We start from the raw sequence: 15327 nt of genomic DNA on the forward strand, positions 1-15327 counted from the left end.
AATACAACCGCATGCATCCGTCATGAACTGATCCGGTTGTATTATGTCTTCTATAGCCAGGACGAATCTGTCATGAACTCCATAGAAAGTCAATGGGGGATGGATCCGTTTTCTATTGTGTGTCAGGACGGATTTGTCTCGCTCTGCATCCCAGGACGGACAGCAGTCCGCCTCCAGAGCAGAATGGTGACTGAACGGAGGCAAACTGATGCATTCTGAGCGGATCCTTTTCCATTCAGAAGGCATTAGGGCAAAACTGATCTGTTTTGGACCGCTTGTGAAAGCCCTGAACGAATCTCAGAAACTGAAAGCCAAAACGCTAGTGTGAAAGTAGCCTAAGGAGACATGAAACGGTTAGCCTCCTCCTGATTCATTATAGACATCACCAAACCACCAAAATATTCTCTGTAACTAGAAATCTGTTACTTGATAGGGCAGGTTTTCATGACGAGAAGAAGGTTAAGCTGTTGTGGGCGTTTACAGTGGCTGTATAAAGTTTTGCGTATACACAGTGACGGTCGGGCATTGTCTGCCAAGCATCCTTACAGTTAAGAGGCACATAGTGTGACAAGGGACCCGGTCATACATGTTAGGATAAAGTTTTCAAAAACATCCACAGCACTGTAATAGTTTAAAGTGAAGCTTTCATTAGTTTTGGGGCCACTTAATTTACCCGCAGGTCCTTAGAAAAAGAACCCGTCTGTTACCGGAGAGGAGCCGGCAGCTCCAGACACATTTAATCCGAGGACAGTACACCTCAATTCGTTGCACATGCGCAGTGAAGCAAGTTGTGTGGTCCTTGGGTTAAATTAACTATTTACTTATGGTCCTTGGCAAGAATCACCTACTGAAAGATTCTTACTTACCCGTTCTGCCATCTTCCAGTGCCCAGGCTTGTATACTTACGGCCAGGTAAGGACACTGTCAAGTACGCTTCTGCAGCCAATGACTGTCTTCAGCAGTAACGTTTTCCCAATGGGTACGTAACCTAGCAGTGATGTACCACTTGGGGAAAGGTCACTGCTGAAGCCAGTCATTGGCTTCAGCAAGCGCACCCGACAATGTCCATACGTGGCTGGCGAACAGGTAACGTAAGATGGTGAAACAGAACCCAGGGTGCAGAACTGAGTAGTGGGGAACAGGTAAATATGAATATTTCATTTCACCAAAAAATCCCTTTCATCCGTGCAAATACTCATGTGTCTGAAGAAGCCAGACGTATCTCCTGGACTCATTCTGGGTAACTGATAAATTATTTTACAACATAATGCACCTGGTGGTTGAGACAGGGACATCTTTAGAAAGCTAAATGATAGGACCCCTTTAAAAGGTGACAAATGATATGCTAAATGATCACATATCTATTTGATGCCTTTCAAGTAGAAGATACTTTGACTAAATTAGATTTACATTTCATATCAACCTGGTTAATTATCTAGCCACCAAAAACAACCAAAAATCATGTCTATAGAGGCCGAGTCCTGCAGAACATCCGAAGCCATACATAAAGTGCAGTCTCTTAAATACCAACACATTATATATTCATATCGGTCTCAGCAACAAAGAGCAATGGTTTCATTTCTAGAATGACAGAGGGGCACATGGACTGAAGCCACCACATTTTTCTTCCTTCTTCTCACATTTCCACTGCATGGTCTCCTTCACCAGTGCGCTGAGGAGGGGTAGATTTCTCAGGGGGCATCTTAATGTATGCGGGAGCTGGTGGCAAGTCACACTTTTTCAATGAGTCATCTGGCAGATCTATGTTAAACTTGGTAAAAACAATGGCATGCAGTCTTCTTCTCCAGAGCTTTATTTATGAGGGACCATACTCAAGGAATTTCAGCTGCGGTATAAGAGCATGCGTTCTGCACAGGTCTGACCCACCAAGGCGGCATATTGTTTCACAACAGTCTCATCGCTTGGCCCTTTGCGTCTCTTCTTGTATACGCTGTAAGGCATGACCGTGCGTTTGTGTAAGACTCGAACTCGACTCAACTCTGTCAGATAATCTAGGTCTCCTGTGAAAAAAAGACGCAAAAGTGATAGTCACAATGTGATGCCACAAAAGAGAGGGGGGTAAAAAGCTATAGTAAGGAGGATTTCCTCAACCATCTGTACAGAAGAAAGACATCAAGATGCAGGAGTGCCAGTTCAATCTATGATGGATGAGAGGAATTTAATTCTTCACAAGAACATCTGGGGGCCAGCTGGATTTAAAGAGACCACCTCAGCACAACACTTGAAGTCCTCTACTGAAAATGAACACTATAGAAAGAGTCCCTCTGGCCTTGTGTGAAAGTTGTATTGATGAAAATGGCTGCTCATCAGCTAAATAAAGAATAAACTTAAACAAACGTAAACCATCTTCACATAAAAGCCCAAAAAACACAGAGGGCAGGAATGCAGGCCAGAAAAGAACATACCTTCTTCAGGATTACCATTAAACCGAGAGTATTTGGAGGACTCAAGCAGTGGTACACATTTCTCAATAGGCACCCAGGAATAGCTCTCCGGACAAAGTAGTTGCGATGGCTTATAATGACCCTAGAAGAGTGAACAAACATGAATTACAATACGGGCAGGTAGATGGATTAACTGTTTAGGACTTGACAAAATACTGCATGTGGGAGCCTCCAGAAGCCTATGATTATTGTAGTGCTCAAGTAATAAGGACATTCACAGTCATGGGCAAGAGTAAAATCAAAAAGTTAGCAACCATAAAAAACTAAAAAAATAAATAAAAATAATCCCACTGACTAAATGATCCCGGGTTTGTCCTGAGGTCAGTGATTGGCTGCAGTGGTCACTTGGCTGTACATGATGTCATCATCATCACTCCAGAACAAGTAAACAAAGCTTGGGGATACCAGGGGATCTGTAATACCAGGGGTTTTTAATATTTTTTTTCCTGCTTTCAGTATATTATTTTTTTTTAGATCCTGGACAACTAGACTGCACCTCCAAAACTAAAACAGGATTTATTAAAAGTTACAAACTCATTAAAGGGAACCTGTCACCAAAAAAACACTTACTAAGCTGTTAATAGTACCTTATAGGGCTGCATAGTAGTTTCCGAATGCACTTTTCCATCATTTAGCCGCATCTAGCCTCCTTGAGAAATCGATGTTTTATTCATCCGCTGCCCCCTGCTTCAAGTCAGGATTGAAGTCAAGGGGGCAGCGGCCTAGGCGTCTCCAATGCTGCTCTCCCCGCCTCCCGCCGCCTTTATTGACAGGCTGGATCTCAGTGCTGGGACCGCGCTCCCAGCCCGCATGCGCAGTAAAGGGCTGCTGTAGCGCGATCCCGGCCCCACTCGTACACTCAGCCGGCTTCAGTTTCGCTACTGCGCATGCGCCCGGCATCTTCTGTAACTGCGCTAGTATGTAAGGCGCTGAGAGCGCGGTCCCGGCACTGAGATCCGGCGTGTCAATAAAGGCGGCGGGAGGCGGGGAGAGCAGCATTGGAGACGCCTAGGCCGCTGCCCCCTTGACTTCAAACCAGACTTGAAGCAGGGGGCAGCGGCTGAATAAAACATCGATTTCTCAAGGAGGCTAGATGCGGCTAAACGATGAAAAAGTGCATTAGGAAACTACTATGCAGCACTATAAGGTACTATTAACAGCTTAGTAAGCGTTATTTTGGTGACAGGTTCCCTTTAAAAACATCAATTCATGGAGCATTCCCCACTAGTGGGTAAAATCATATGCAAAAATTCATCCGGTACCACCATTGAACAATCAATGTATAAAATTATCAAGAATATAACAGCAAATGCCTAAAATCTGTTCAATAAATATACTTATCAGAAACACAGTGGTGGCACATAGGGAATGAAGACCCACAAGGGGGAAAGCAAATCCTCACGCGTATCGCTAGAACATATGCTAGCTTCCTCAAAGGTCCATGTGAATGTGCATTAACGTTTCAACAATATATACCCTATTGAATCAATCAATTATCAATTGTAGCTGTGGTCAGATACATAAAACAATAAACAGAGGAGGAGATAGGGAAGGCGCACGTGGATATTACCTGGATTCTTCCTGGTGCATGGTCCGAGCGCGAGTGAAGGCGCCGGTAAAGACCGGCGTGCTGGACAAACAAACGCGCATGCGCAAGATGGCGCCCGGGCGGAAGTCGACGCCGCGATGCGTTCCAAAAGGCGGAAACACATCACGGCCTCGCCAACTCCACAGAGCGCCGAACCGCACAAGTGCATCCCCCAATGGATCGCCGAAACCAAGGGGAGTGCTAATAGTGCACTTACTAATGTATTGTTATTGTCCATATTGCTTCCTTTGCTGGCTGGATTCATTTTTCCATCACATTATACACGGCTCATTTCCAGGGGTTACGACCATCCTGCAATCCATCAGTGGTAGTCGTGCTTGCACAATATAGGAAAAAGTGCTGGCCTCTCTGGTGGCAGGAACTGTGGGAGAATGCATAGGCATGAATGCACAGCAGCCACCGCTGCAGAAGAGATACCCCTGGAAACAGGCAGTGTGTAATGCGATGGAAAAATGAATCCAGCCGCCAAAGGAGGCAATATGGATAATAATACATTAGTAAGAGCCTTGTATTAAAGGGAACCTGTTACCTGGATTTTGGGTATAGAGCTGAGGACATGGGTTGCTAGATGGCCGCTAGCACATCCGCAGTACCCAGTCCCCATAGCTCTGTGTGCTTTTATTGTGTAAAAAAACGATTCGATACATATGCAAATTAACCTGAGATGAGTCCTGTCCCATTATAAAAAATGCCATTTGCTAAAGTGAGACAAGCCCCTTAAGGGCTGCTGCTTCTTCAAAAATGCTGCTGTCCCAGAAGTCGGCGCCTACTGATCAGCGATAAGCTACAACATTACAGGATATGTATACACCTTTAAATACTGGTACTTTTTAGAAATGGGAACAGAGAATTGCCGTATAATGATCTGCTAGCTGTTTCTGACAGATTTAATGGAGCTGATAAAACACCTCTGGAAAAAGCAGAGTATTAAAACCAGTTTTTGTCAGAATATTTCCTGGCACAAGCAGTCAACTTACGGTTTGATTCCACACAAAAAGCGCACAAAAATAGCTGAAATTTTCTGCTATGGAACGGAGCTACTAAGACACCAATGTGAGACTGCCCGAAGGAGACCACACACAATTCTTATTTTTTCGGTCGGGTTGGTGATTTCAAAGTTAACACCGAGGCAATTCAGCAAAACTAAAGATTCTCAAAATTTACATGGAGTGGAGGTAGCTTTTTCTACTCTCCAAAAATGTATCGGGATGTTCCACTGGCTTCCTATAAAATTGGTGTATAAACAGGCATCCCTAAAGGAGACCATACACATTAGATATCTAGAGAATATTAATGGTTGAATGACCATTGAAGGACTGATCTTATGGTGCACAGTGGCAGCCATCCACATTCTAGTCTATATTGGTTATTTCAGTCATTCAATGACAATAGGTGAAAGACAAACAATCTTTCTGGGAACAGTCACAGGGGCTGTGCCACTACTAATTGTCATTTGAACTTCTTAACCCCTTACCAACGTAAATATATGTCAGGAGTCGGGGTATTTAAAGATGGCGCCCATAGCCGCCAGGTGCTCGCTGTTTTAAACAGCAGACATCCAGGGCTAAGGTATGCGATCAATGATGACATCAGGGGAGTCAGATGGTGTGTGCGGCAGCCTCGGTCCTCCTGAATGATCTGAGGTTTCCATGGAGACCCTGCCTGTAGCAGAGCTCCATAGGAACGCAGTAAAATTCTTCTAGACTACAACGCTAATGCACTGGTGTCTATGAGAGAAGCAATCTCATGATTGTGTGTTTAACCCCTTCACGTCTGCAATCTGTATATATACGTGATAGCTGCACATGCCCCGTGCAGCTACCACGTATATAAACGTTCTGGCAGCTCTTTAATCCAAGCGCTGCAAAGCGCTTGGATTTAAGCTTCTGCCCCTGCCCTGCTGCTGTCACGGACAGCATACAGTCTAGTAATGCCGGCAAGGGGCCAATCAGAGTGGCCCCTTGCCGGCAATCGATCCGATTGGTTAGTCTGTGCAGACTAACCAATCGGATCGCGGCAGTGTTAAAGTGCCGGTTTCAGGCTCTGATCTGCGCTCTGCAGATCAAAGCCTGAAAGCAGATAGTGTAACTCATGCCCCCCGATCTGTGCCCCTCCAAGCCCTTAATGCCGATCTGTGCCCCCCCATCTGTGCTCTGCTGATCTGTGCCCCTCTCCTGCTCGGATGGCATGCGGTCCGCTCCCTCCCCGCCCCCTGCATTAATTTTCAAGCCGCCCCTCCTGCCCCAGCCTCCCTCGATATCCTCGATATTGTGGGCAGCCTCCCGACCCCCCCCCCCTTCCCGCGCGGCCCCCCCCCCCCCCGATCCCCCTGCTGTGTGCGATGGCGGCGGCTCAATTACTGAGCCGCCGCCATCAGCAGAGAGTGTCAGCTCTATGCTGACACTCTCCTGTAACCCCTATAGATGCCGCGGTTGCGGCATCCATGGGGTTAACAGAGGGAGGGAGCTCCCTCTCTCCACCATCGGGGCTGCAGCGCTGTGATTGCAGCACCCGATGGTTGCCATGGCAACCGGACGCTTTGCAAAAGCGTCCGGTTGCCATGGCAAAGGCGTCCAGTGCTGCCACCTACAGGCAATCTGGAAGTACTATACTTTGGAATGCAAGAGCATTGCAAAGTATAGTACAACTATCAGCCCCACTGGATCTTCAAGATCCAAGAGGGAACTGATAAAAAAAATAGTGAAAATAATAAAAGTAAAAATAAATAAATAAAAATGTAAATTAGAAAAAAGAAATTGCCTTTTCCTATAAAAAAAAAATAAAAAAAAAAATAAAATACACATATTAGGTGTCGCCGCGTCCGTAACGACCATCTCTATAAATATATCACATGATAGACCCCGTCAGATAAAAACCATAAAAATAAAATAAAAAAAACAGTGCCAAAAAAGATATTTTTGTCACCTTACATCACAAAAAGTGCAACAGCAAGCGATCAAAAAGGCTTATGACCCCCAAATAGTACCAATCAAACCGTCACCTCGTCCCGCAAAAAATGATAACCTATTTAAGACAATCGCCCAAAAAATAAAAAAAGAGACACTAAAACATAATTTTTTGGGTTTCAAAAATGCTATTATTGTGTAAAACTTAAATAAATAAGAAAAAATATACATATTAGGTATTGCCACGTCCGTAACGATCTTCTCTATAAAACTATCACATGACCTAACTTTTCAGATGAACACTGTAAAAATAAATAAATGAAAACTGTTCCAAAACAGCCAATTTTTGGGTCACCTTGCCCCATAAAGTGTAATAATGAATGATCAAAAAATCCTATGTACCCAAAAATGGTACCAATAAAAACCTCAACACTTTCTGCAAAAAACGAGCCCCTGCACAAGACGATCGGCACAAAAATAAAAAACATATGGCGTTCAGAAAACCAATCCAGCAAAATCTGCCTTCCAAAAACCGTATGGCATTCCTTTCCTTCTGCGCCCTGCCGTGTGCCCGTACAGCAGTTTACGACCACATGTGGGGTGTTTCTGTAAACCACGGAATCAGGGTAATAAATTATGAGTTTTGTTTGGCTGTTAACTCTCAATGTGTTAAAGAAAAAAAAATTATAAAAATGGAAAATCTGCCAAAAATGTGAAATTTTGAAATTTCATCTCCATTTTCCTTTAATTCTTGTGGAACGCCTAAAGGGTTAACAAAGTTTTTAAAATCAGTTTTGAGTAATTTGAGGGGTGTAGTTTCTACAATGGGGTCATTTATGGGGGTTTCCACTATGTAAGCCCCATAAAGTGACTTCAGACCTGAACTGGTCCTTAAAAGGTGGGTTTTGGAAATTTTCTTAAAAATTGTAAGAATTGCTTCTAAACTTCTAAGCCTTCTAACGTCCTAAAATAATAAATGACATTTCCAAAATGATGCCAACATAAAGTAGACATATGGGGAATGTTAAGTAATAAATATTTTATTAGGTATGACTTTCTGTTTTAGAAGCAGAGAAATTGAAATTTGGAAAATTGTGAATTTTTCCAAATTTTTGGTAAATTTGGGATTTTTTCATAAATAAAGGTGAAATATATTGACTCAAATATATGACTGTCATGAAGTACAATGTGTTACGAGAAAACAATCTCAGAATGGCATGGATAAGTAAAAGTGTTCCAAAGCTATTACCACATAAAGTGACGCATGTCAGATTTGAAAATTTTGACCTGGACATTGGGGCATCAATGACCCTTGGTCATGAAAGGGTTAAGTTCCCTAGGGGAACTACTGAAAAGTGTGGGGGAAGAAAAAAGTTTTTAACCCCTTCAAGACCAGGCCTATTTTCATTCTTGCATTTTTTTTTATAAACCCCATTTTTTTTTAACAATAGCCAGAACTTTTTTATTTTTCCCTTCACATAGCCATATGAGGGCTTATTTTCTGTGGGACAAGATGCATTTTTTTAATGGTACCATTTAAATTTACCATGTCTTGAACTGGAAAACAGGAAAAAAATTCTCTGAGGGTTCAAAGAAAAAAAAATAATAAAAAATAAAAAAGCTATTCCGCCAATGTTTTGGGGGTTTTAACATTGAGTGTTCACTGTGCGCTAAAAAGGACGTGGCATCCTTATTCTGCAGCTCACTACGATTACGGCAATACCAAACTTGTATAGTTTTTATTTTGTTCTATTACTTTCACAAAAATAAAGACCTTTTACATTTTCTTTGCATCGCTATTTTAGGACAATAACTTTTTTAATTCCAGTCTACAGAGTGGAACGAACTGTAGTTTTTATTTGGTACCATTTCTATGGTATGTACAACTTGTTCATCTCTGTTATTTTTTTATTTTTTTGGGGGGGGGGGGGGGGGGCTTCGGTAAGGTGACAAAATATTTGGATGTTGCGATGCCTAATACGTTTATATTTTTTTAAATGTAAAATTGGGAAAGGGGGTGTTTCATAAACTTTTTAAACTTTTAATATTTTTTGTTTATTTCTTTTTAACTTAAAGAGGACCTTTCACCGATTATGACACTATGAACTAACTATACAGACATGTAGAGCGGCGCCCGGGGATCTCACTGCACTTACTATTATCCCCGGGCGCCGCTCCGTTCTCCCGGTATGCTCTCCGGTATCTCCGCTCACTAAGTTATAGTAGGCGGAGATTCCAGTCACTAAGTTATGGTAGGCGGAGTCTGCCCTTGTTCTGCTCTAGCGCTGGCCAATCGCAGCGCAGAGCTCACAGCCTGGGAGGTTATTTTCTCCCAGGCTGTGAGCTCTGCAATGCGATTGGCCAGCGCTACAGAAGAACAAGGGCAGACTCCGCCTACCATAACTTAGGGAACGGAGATACCGGAGGACATAGCAGGAGAACGGAGCGGCGCCCAGGGATAATAGTAAGTGCCGTGAGATCCCCGGGCGCCGCTCTACATGTCTGTATAGTTAGTTCATAGAGTAATAATCGGTGAAAGGTCCTCTTTAATAAAGTTCAAGTTCACACTTCAGTTATTTGGTCAGTTATTTCCATCAGTAATTGTTAGCCAAAACCAGAATCGGGTTAAAAACACAGAATAGGTGAAGATCTTTCCATTACACCTTATCTCTGAGTAGGCGTCACTACTGGTTTTGGCTCACAATAACTGATCGAAATAACTGACCAAATAACGGAAGTGTGAACTTGGCTTTTAGGGGGCTAGAGCTTGGGATCTTTCAATCCCTAAACCGTTCACCCTAAAAGATCTATCAGGGTGAATGGCATTCTGCCGCGCTATCTGCTGAGCTATGACTGGTGCACAGCTTAGCAAGGAGGTTACTATGACAGCCCTGGGAAGCCTCAGCAGGCCCCCAGCTGTCATGGTAATTGATTTAAGCTCCACAATTTCACTGCAGGGGCTCCGATCAGAAGGCAGAGGGAGCCGCATCCCTTTGCCTTACCTCACAGATGCCTCAATCGCTGTTCAACGCGGCATCTGAGGGGTTAATTGACTGGGTTCGGTGTGTTCACTGTTCCTAATCATTGCAGCCAGGTGCCTACTGTATTATACCGCTGTGTATGGAGCAGGCTTAGCGCAGCAGTAGCCTGCTCCATACAATTGCAGGCACATAATTAAAATAAACAAAAAAATAATCATTGTCATCTCAGTCTGTAAAAAACGCCCACACTATTAAAATATGCAAATATTTATCCCATATGGCGAATGATGTAATGGAAAAGATCATCATAATCACCAATTAGCCATTTTTTGGGTCACTCCTAGCCCTCCTGCACATATGTAAGTGGCTCAGCCCCCTTCCCAGATGCCTCAGTGTCAAGGTCCTTGTGTCCTGTTAAGCTTTCTGATATTTGCTCGTGTTCCTGACTCGTACATTCTTGGACTCTGCTACCTGTTTGATCTCTGCCTGCTTGCCTTGACCGTCCTGTTGCCGACTCGGAATGCCTGACCTATTGCCCGTTTGACTTCGCCTCTGCCTTCAGTCCTGCACTGTTGCTCCTGGTTACAACTCAGCCTGCTGACAACACCTGTACCTCTGGTACCTTGGTCAGGTACCTCCTGGTCCGCCTGTATCAGCTGCCTCGTGTGTCAATCCTCCTCAGGAGGTAGCGACCTGCTGTTTCCCTCGGGAAAGTCTATCCCCACCATTAGGGGTACTGTAAAGATCTATTTTTTTTTTTATAATTATACCCCACTACATTGTATGCAACAGTAAATGGTTCCATTAGAATGTACAACTTGTCCCGCAAAAAACACAAGCCATTATACTGCTAGGTCAATGAAAAAATATAAAAAGTTATGGCTCTGGGAAAGCTGGGAGTACAAAGACAAAAAAAAGAAAAAACAGAAAATGGCCCAGTCCTGAAGTAGCAGCCCAATTTTTTTTCTGTTTTCATTTTTTCCTTCCTTCCAAAATCCACAACTTTTCAATTTTTCATCCACATAGCTGTATGAGGACTTATTTTTTTTGCAGGACAAGTTGTATTTTTTAATGGCACCATTTAATTTACATTATCTTGTATTGGAAAATGGGCAAAAAATATTTGTGGGGTGAAACTGTAAAAAAAATAAAAGATTCCCCCAAGGTTTTTGGTGGTTTGATATTACAGCATTCACTATGCACTAAAAATGACATGTCAACCTTATTCTGAAGGTCTGTACGATTACTGCAATACCACATTTATATACTTTTTATTTTACTACTTTTAAAAAATAAAAACCTTCGGAAATAAATTCTTCACACCCATAAACTTCCATCTACAGAGCTGAGTGAACTGTAGTTTTTATTGATGCCAATGTGGGATAAGTATGACTGTTGTAAGAAGGTACAAGGAATCATTGTGGATGATAGGTACGCCGGTCAGCAGCAGTTGCTGTTTGACACCTTGATACTTAGTATGGCTATAATAGCTGATCCGGGGTGACTCTGACTGGGAGTAGTCAAAGTGCTGGGTGGGTGACTACTCCCCATGTTCCAGGCCGGGTTTTGCCAGGCATAAAAACCAGCCAGCACTGCCAGGTGGAGAGGATTACCTCGGTCTGACAGTGGAGCTCAGGAGGTCTGTGTGCCGTGATCTGAGGGCTGTGTTGGGATCTGCGGCTTGAGCTGGGCTGGAGGGCTCAGACCCCTGTAAGAGCGAACAGGCCGCCTAACGCCTGCCTGTGGACTTGACAAGGCAGAACTTCCAACAGGGTGTGAAGTAACACCCAGGAGAAAAGGTGACTGTTTTGTATATTAACTTTTCATGTGTGTGTGTGAACGATCACCAAGCAACTTGTGTTTTTGTTTTGCTTTCACGTGTGAATAAACACTGATGTTTTGAACCAAGACTTGTACTTTTCCTCTGTGCTGCACCCGCTAATTCTTACTACCAGAGCGAATCCCCACACCGTTTGATCAAGGTGACCAAAAATGGTGACTGCATTCAGTAGGCAGGAAAAATATTTTAATAGGTTGGGCATACCTATTATGTTTATTTAAAAAAAAATATTTTTTTTTTACTATATTACACGGCAATCAATTTATTTTAATTTTTTAAGTTTAATTCTTAACTTTTTAACAGGGTCATTCATGCAATCTTCTGATCTTTACTTGAATGTGTCAGCAATCGCAGAGATGCGGAATGGAAGCACGGATCAAAACCCCATGAAAGCACTATGGAGTGCTTCCGCTGTGTTTCTGTCCGTGCCTCCGCAAATTGCGGTTCCCAATGCACGGAACGGATGCACAACGTTTGTGTGCAAGAGGCCTAATACTGACTCTTTAATACTAGAAGTGTTTAATACTGATGACCTATCCTCAAGAAAGGTCATCAGTATGTTATCAGTGGGGGTCCAACTCCTTGCACACCCGCTGATGAGCTATTTAAAGAGGCTGCAGCGCTCAGGTGAGTCTCCTTGCAGTTTGAAAAAGTACAGCGCCATACCTTGGATAGTGGCTGTATTTGGTATTGCAGCTCATCCCCACTCACTTGAATGTGATGTTACTGGCACACCAGCTGATCGGCGGAGGTGCTGGAAGTCGGACCTCCACCGATCTGATACTAATGAGTTTAGGCCATCAGGATTAAAGGGATTCTGCAGTTTGTTTAAACTGATGATCTATCTACTGGATAGAGCATCACCATCTGATCGGCGGTGGTCCGACAACCGGGATCCCCGCCGATTAGCTGTTTGAGAAGGCCCGGGAGATGGACCCCTGCCGATCAGATGCTGATGATCTATCAAACTGCAGAACCCCTTTAAACACCCCTTTAAGTAGTCTTGTTAGATGTAGTCTGCCTGAAAAATCCTCATTAAAAAAAAGAACATCTACTCTCAGCATATGGCTTTCCTCGCTTCTATAAACATCCTTTGCAGCCGGGAGACCCTTCCAATATGGTTCTTACAGGCTGCCAGCTATCTTTTTCCACTTTTAAGAAATCAAAACACAAGCCATATTCGTGGTCAGGAAATGACTGTTCGTCCTCCAAATGGACATATCTGTACGGTATACAAAGATAACACTAGCATGTCACCTACAAAGCCTGTAACAATAGGAAATCGCTTTATACACAGTAGATAATTTCATAAGGACCGGAAAGACCTAATTGCAAATGCTGACAAGTTCTCGCCCGCTGGATGCGTGCACTCCCAATTAAAACAACTTATCTAGAGGGCAATATACTAGTGATCAAACGACTTATCAGCATGTACTAAACAGAGGGTGGCGAGAAGATATGCTTTAATAATGTTTCTCTAAATAAAGCTGAAGGATCCAGGACATTGTACATGGAACATCTGCAAGGTCATCAGAATTTTTTTCTTCTGATTGTTTAAATCCCTTGTCGAAGCATACATCCAGAATGTCTGCAGTCAGCATGCGGATTCAGAGCAGCGTGCCCCACAAGGTTTTGTGCTGAACCTTAAGACTATACCGTCAACTTTGGCAAATATTCATTAAGGACCTTTAAAATACCCTAATGAAAAACTGATGGAGCAAATGCTTCTCATCAGTGGATGTCAATGTTATATCAACCCCCAGTTGTGGAGATCCAGCATCACCACTCCCATTGAGCGGGAGCGCTGGCAGGATGTACCTATCAGTCCAGGAACATGTCCACATCTGCACTGGAAGCTCAGTCGCAGAACATGTCATATTTGGAAGTAACGGATAGCTCAGCAGAACCCTGAATTATAGGTCAATGGGGGAGTATGGAAACAATGTTCACTTCTGGATGAAAAGACTCCAAAAGGTTCAGTGTCAACTTCCAAAAACTTTAAAAATATGGGCAAGAAGAACCAACAGCGTACAGAAGTTGTAAGAGACCGTTATGGTCCCAAAACGCGCTGGTATTTCTTGCACCTAATAAAGTTACTGAAACCTGACACCAAACCTGTTGGAGTCTTTTCATCCAGCAATGGCATCAGAAGTGATCCTTTATTGTTTCTATACTCCCAAATTACATGTAAAAGGAAAGAAGGCTTCAGCAGCTGGCATACTGGGCGTGATGCGGTGATGCACCCTTAGGTCAGCACTGAAAGCGGAGCAGGCTCATTGAGGGGGGGGGAGCAGTACAAGGGACCCCATTCTACGAAGAGCTTGTGTCTCCATTTTCTCATTACAGTTTTAAATTCTCTCTGCTGGGCAACGGTAATGTGCGTTGTGTGACCGAACTGGAAGAGCACTGGGCTCCTGTTATAAATGAAAGCCACAATGCAAATGTGAACAGAGCCTTACATGGACAGACCAAGAAGGGACTGCCTATGAAGAGCAGCTTACTTGCAGCAATGAACTCCTCCATATCTGACTTCCTCCTTCCTAGTTGTTTCTGCTTCCTCTCAAAGGGGTTTTTGGATTTTTTAACTGATCTATCCTCTGGATAGGTCATCAGTATTTGATCAGTGGGGGTCCGACACTCGGGACCCCACCGATCAGCTGTTTGAGAAGGCCTCAGCACTTGCAGTAGCTCTGCGGCCTTCTTGCAGCTTTCCCTAAGCCATGTGACGTCATGTTCATCGGTCATATGGTCTAGGCGCAGCTCACCCCATTGATGTGAATGGGGCTAAACTGCGATATCAAGCACAACCGCTATACAATGTAAGTTGCTGTGCTTGATAGAAGGTTGCAACCCTACTGAGAGCACCGCTGCCTTCTCAAACAGCTGATCGGCAGGGGTCCCGGGTGTCGGACCCCCAATCAATCATATACTGATGACCTATTCAAAGGATAGGTCATCAGTTTAAAAATCTTGGAAAAGCCCTTTAAGCACTGCATGTAAAAGTGACCATTCACAAAAGATGAATGTAGGCCGAACCTACCAACTTTGGTGGAATGGCCGACTAATGTGTAAAGATGGAGGTGTCCCGCCTCTTAGTTGTCAGGGGAAATATCGATCAGTTTAATTTCATGCCCGATCCATTTGTTCTTGAGGGAGATATGCCAATGCCAGAGGTGCAAGTCAGATCTTACTACCCTTGGCTATGGGGGGTTTGGAATAGCGGTCGGCAGATGGGTCGTTTGTCCAACATCAATCTAAACTATGTGTGAGCCACTAGTGGAGCTGTGCGGAGGCCAGCAGAGATAGAAGTCTTCACGAACAGCTCCTGCTTTGCTTCAAAAAAACATGTAACCAGTGGAAGCAAATGGGTGATACAGCAGATTGAGGAAATTAATCTCTCTCCCAGAATCGTAAATTTACCATTCGACAGCTTGTGGGTGGAATTAGGCATTGCTAGCCCCTAGTATACACTTATCTCAACCTCCACATAGGAGAGCAATGTTCTTCTGTACTAACCTATGTAGGC

At 43.6% G+C, this 15327-nt stretch overlaps 1 protein-coding gene across 5 annotated transcripts in view; it reads right to left on the reverse strand.

Moving 5' to 3' along the window:
- Positions 1 to 236: 236 nt before the first annotated feature.
- Positions 237 to 15327, reverse strand: part of ATE1 (arginyltransferase 1) — a 96149-nt gene continuing 81058 nt past the window's right edge. For 4 of the 5 annotated variants that reach the window (XM_040438026.1, XM_040438028.1, XM_040438029.1 and 1 more), the window contains 2 exons: positions 2427 to 2547; positions 1824 to 2021 (listed from right to left, as the gene is read on the reverse strand). In XM_040438026.1, the coding sequence (XP_040293960.1) occupies positions 1843 to 2021; positions 2427 to 2547 (300 nt within the window). In that variant the 3' untranslated portion in view covers positions 1824 to 1842. Of the gene's footprint in view, positions 2022 to 2426; positions 2548 to 15327 lie in introns of all 5 variants that reach the window. The other variant, XM_040438025.1, reaches the window with a different exon arrangement.

The sequence above is a fragment of the Bufo bufo genome, chromosome 6 (assembly GCF_905171765.1).
Source record: "Bufo bufo chromosome 6, aBufBuf1.1, whole genome shotgun sequence".
NCBI classification, from domain to species: Eukaryota; Metazoa; Chordata; class Amphibia; order Anura; family Bufonidae; genus Bufo; species Bufo bufo.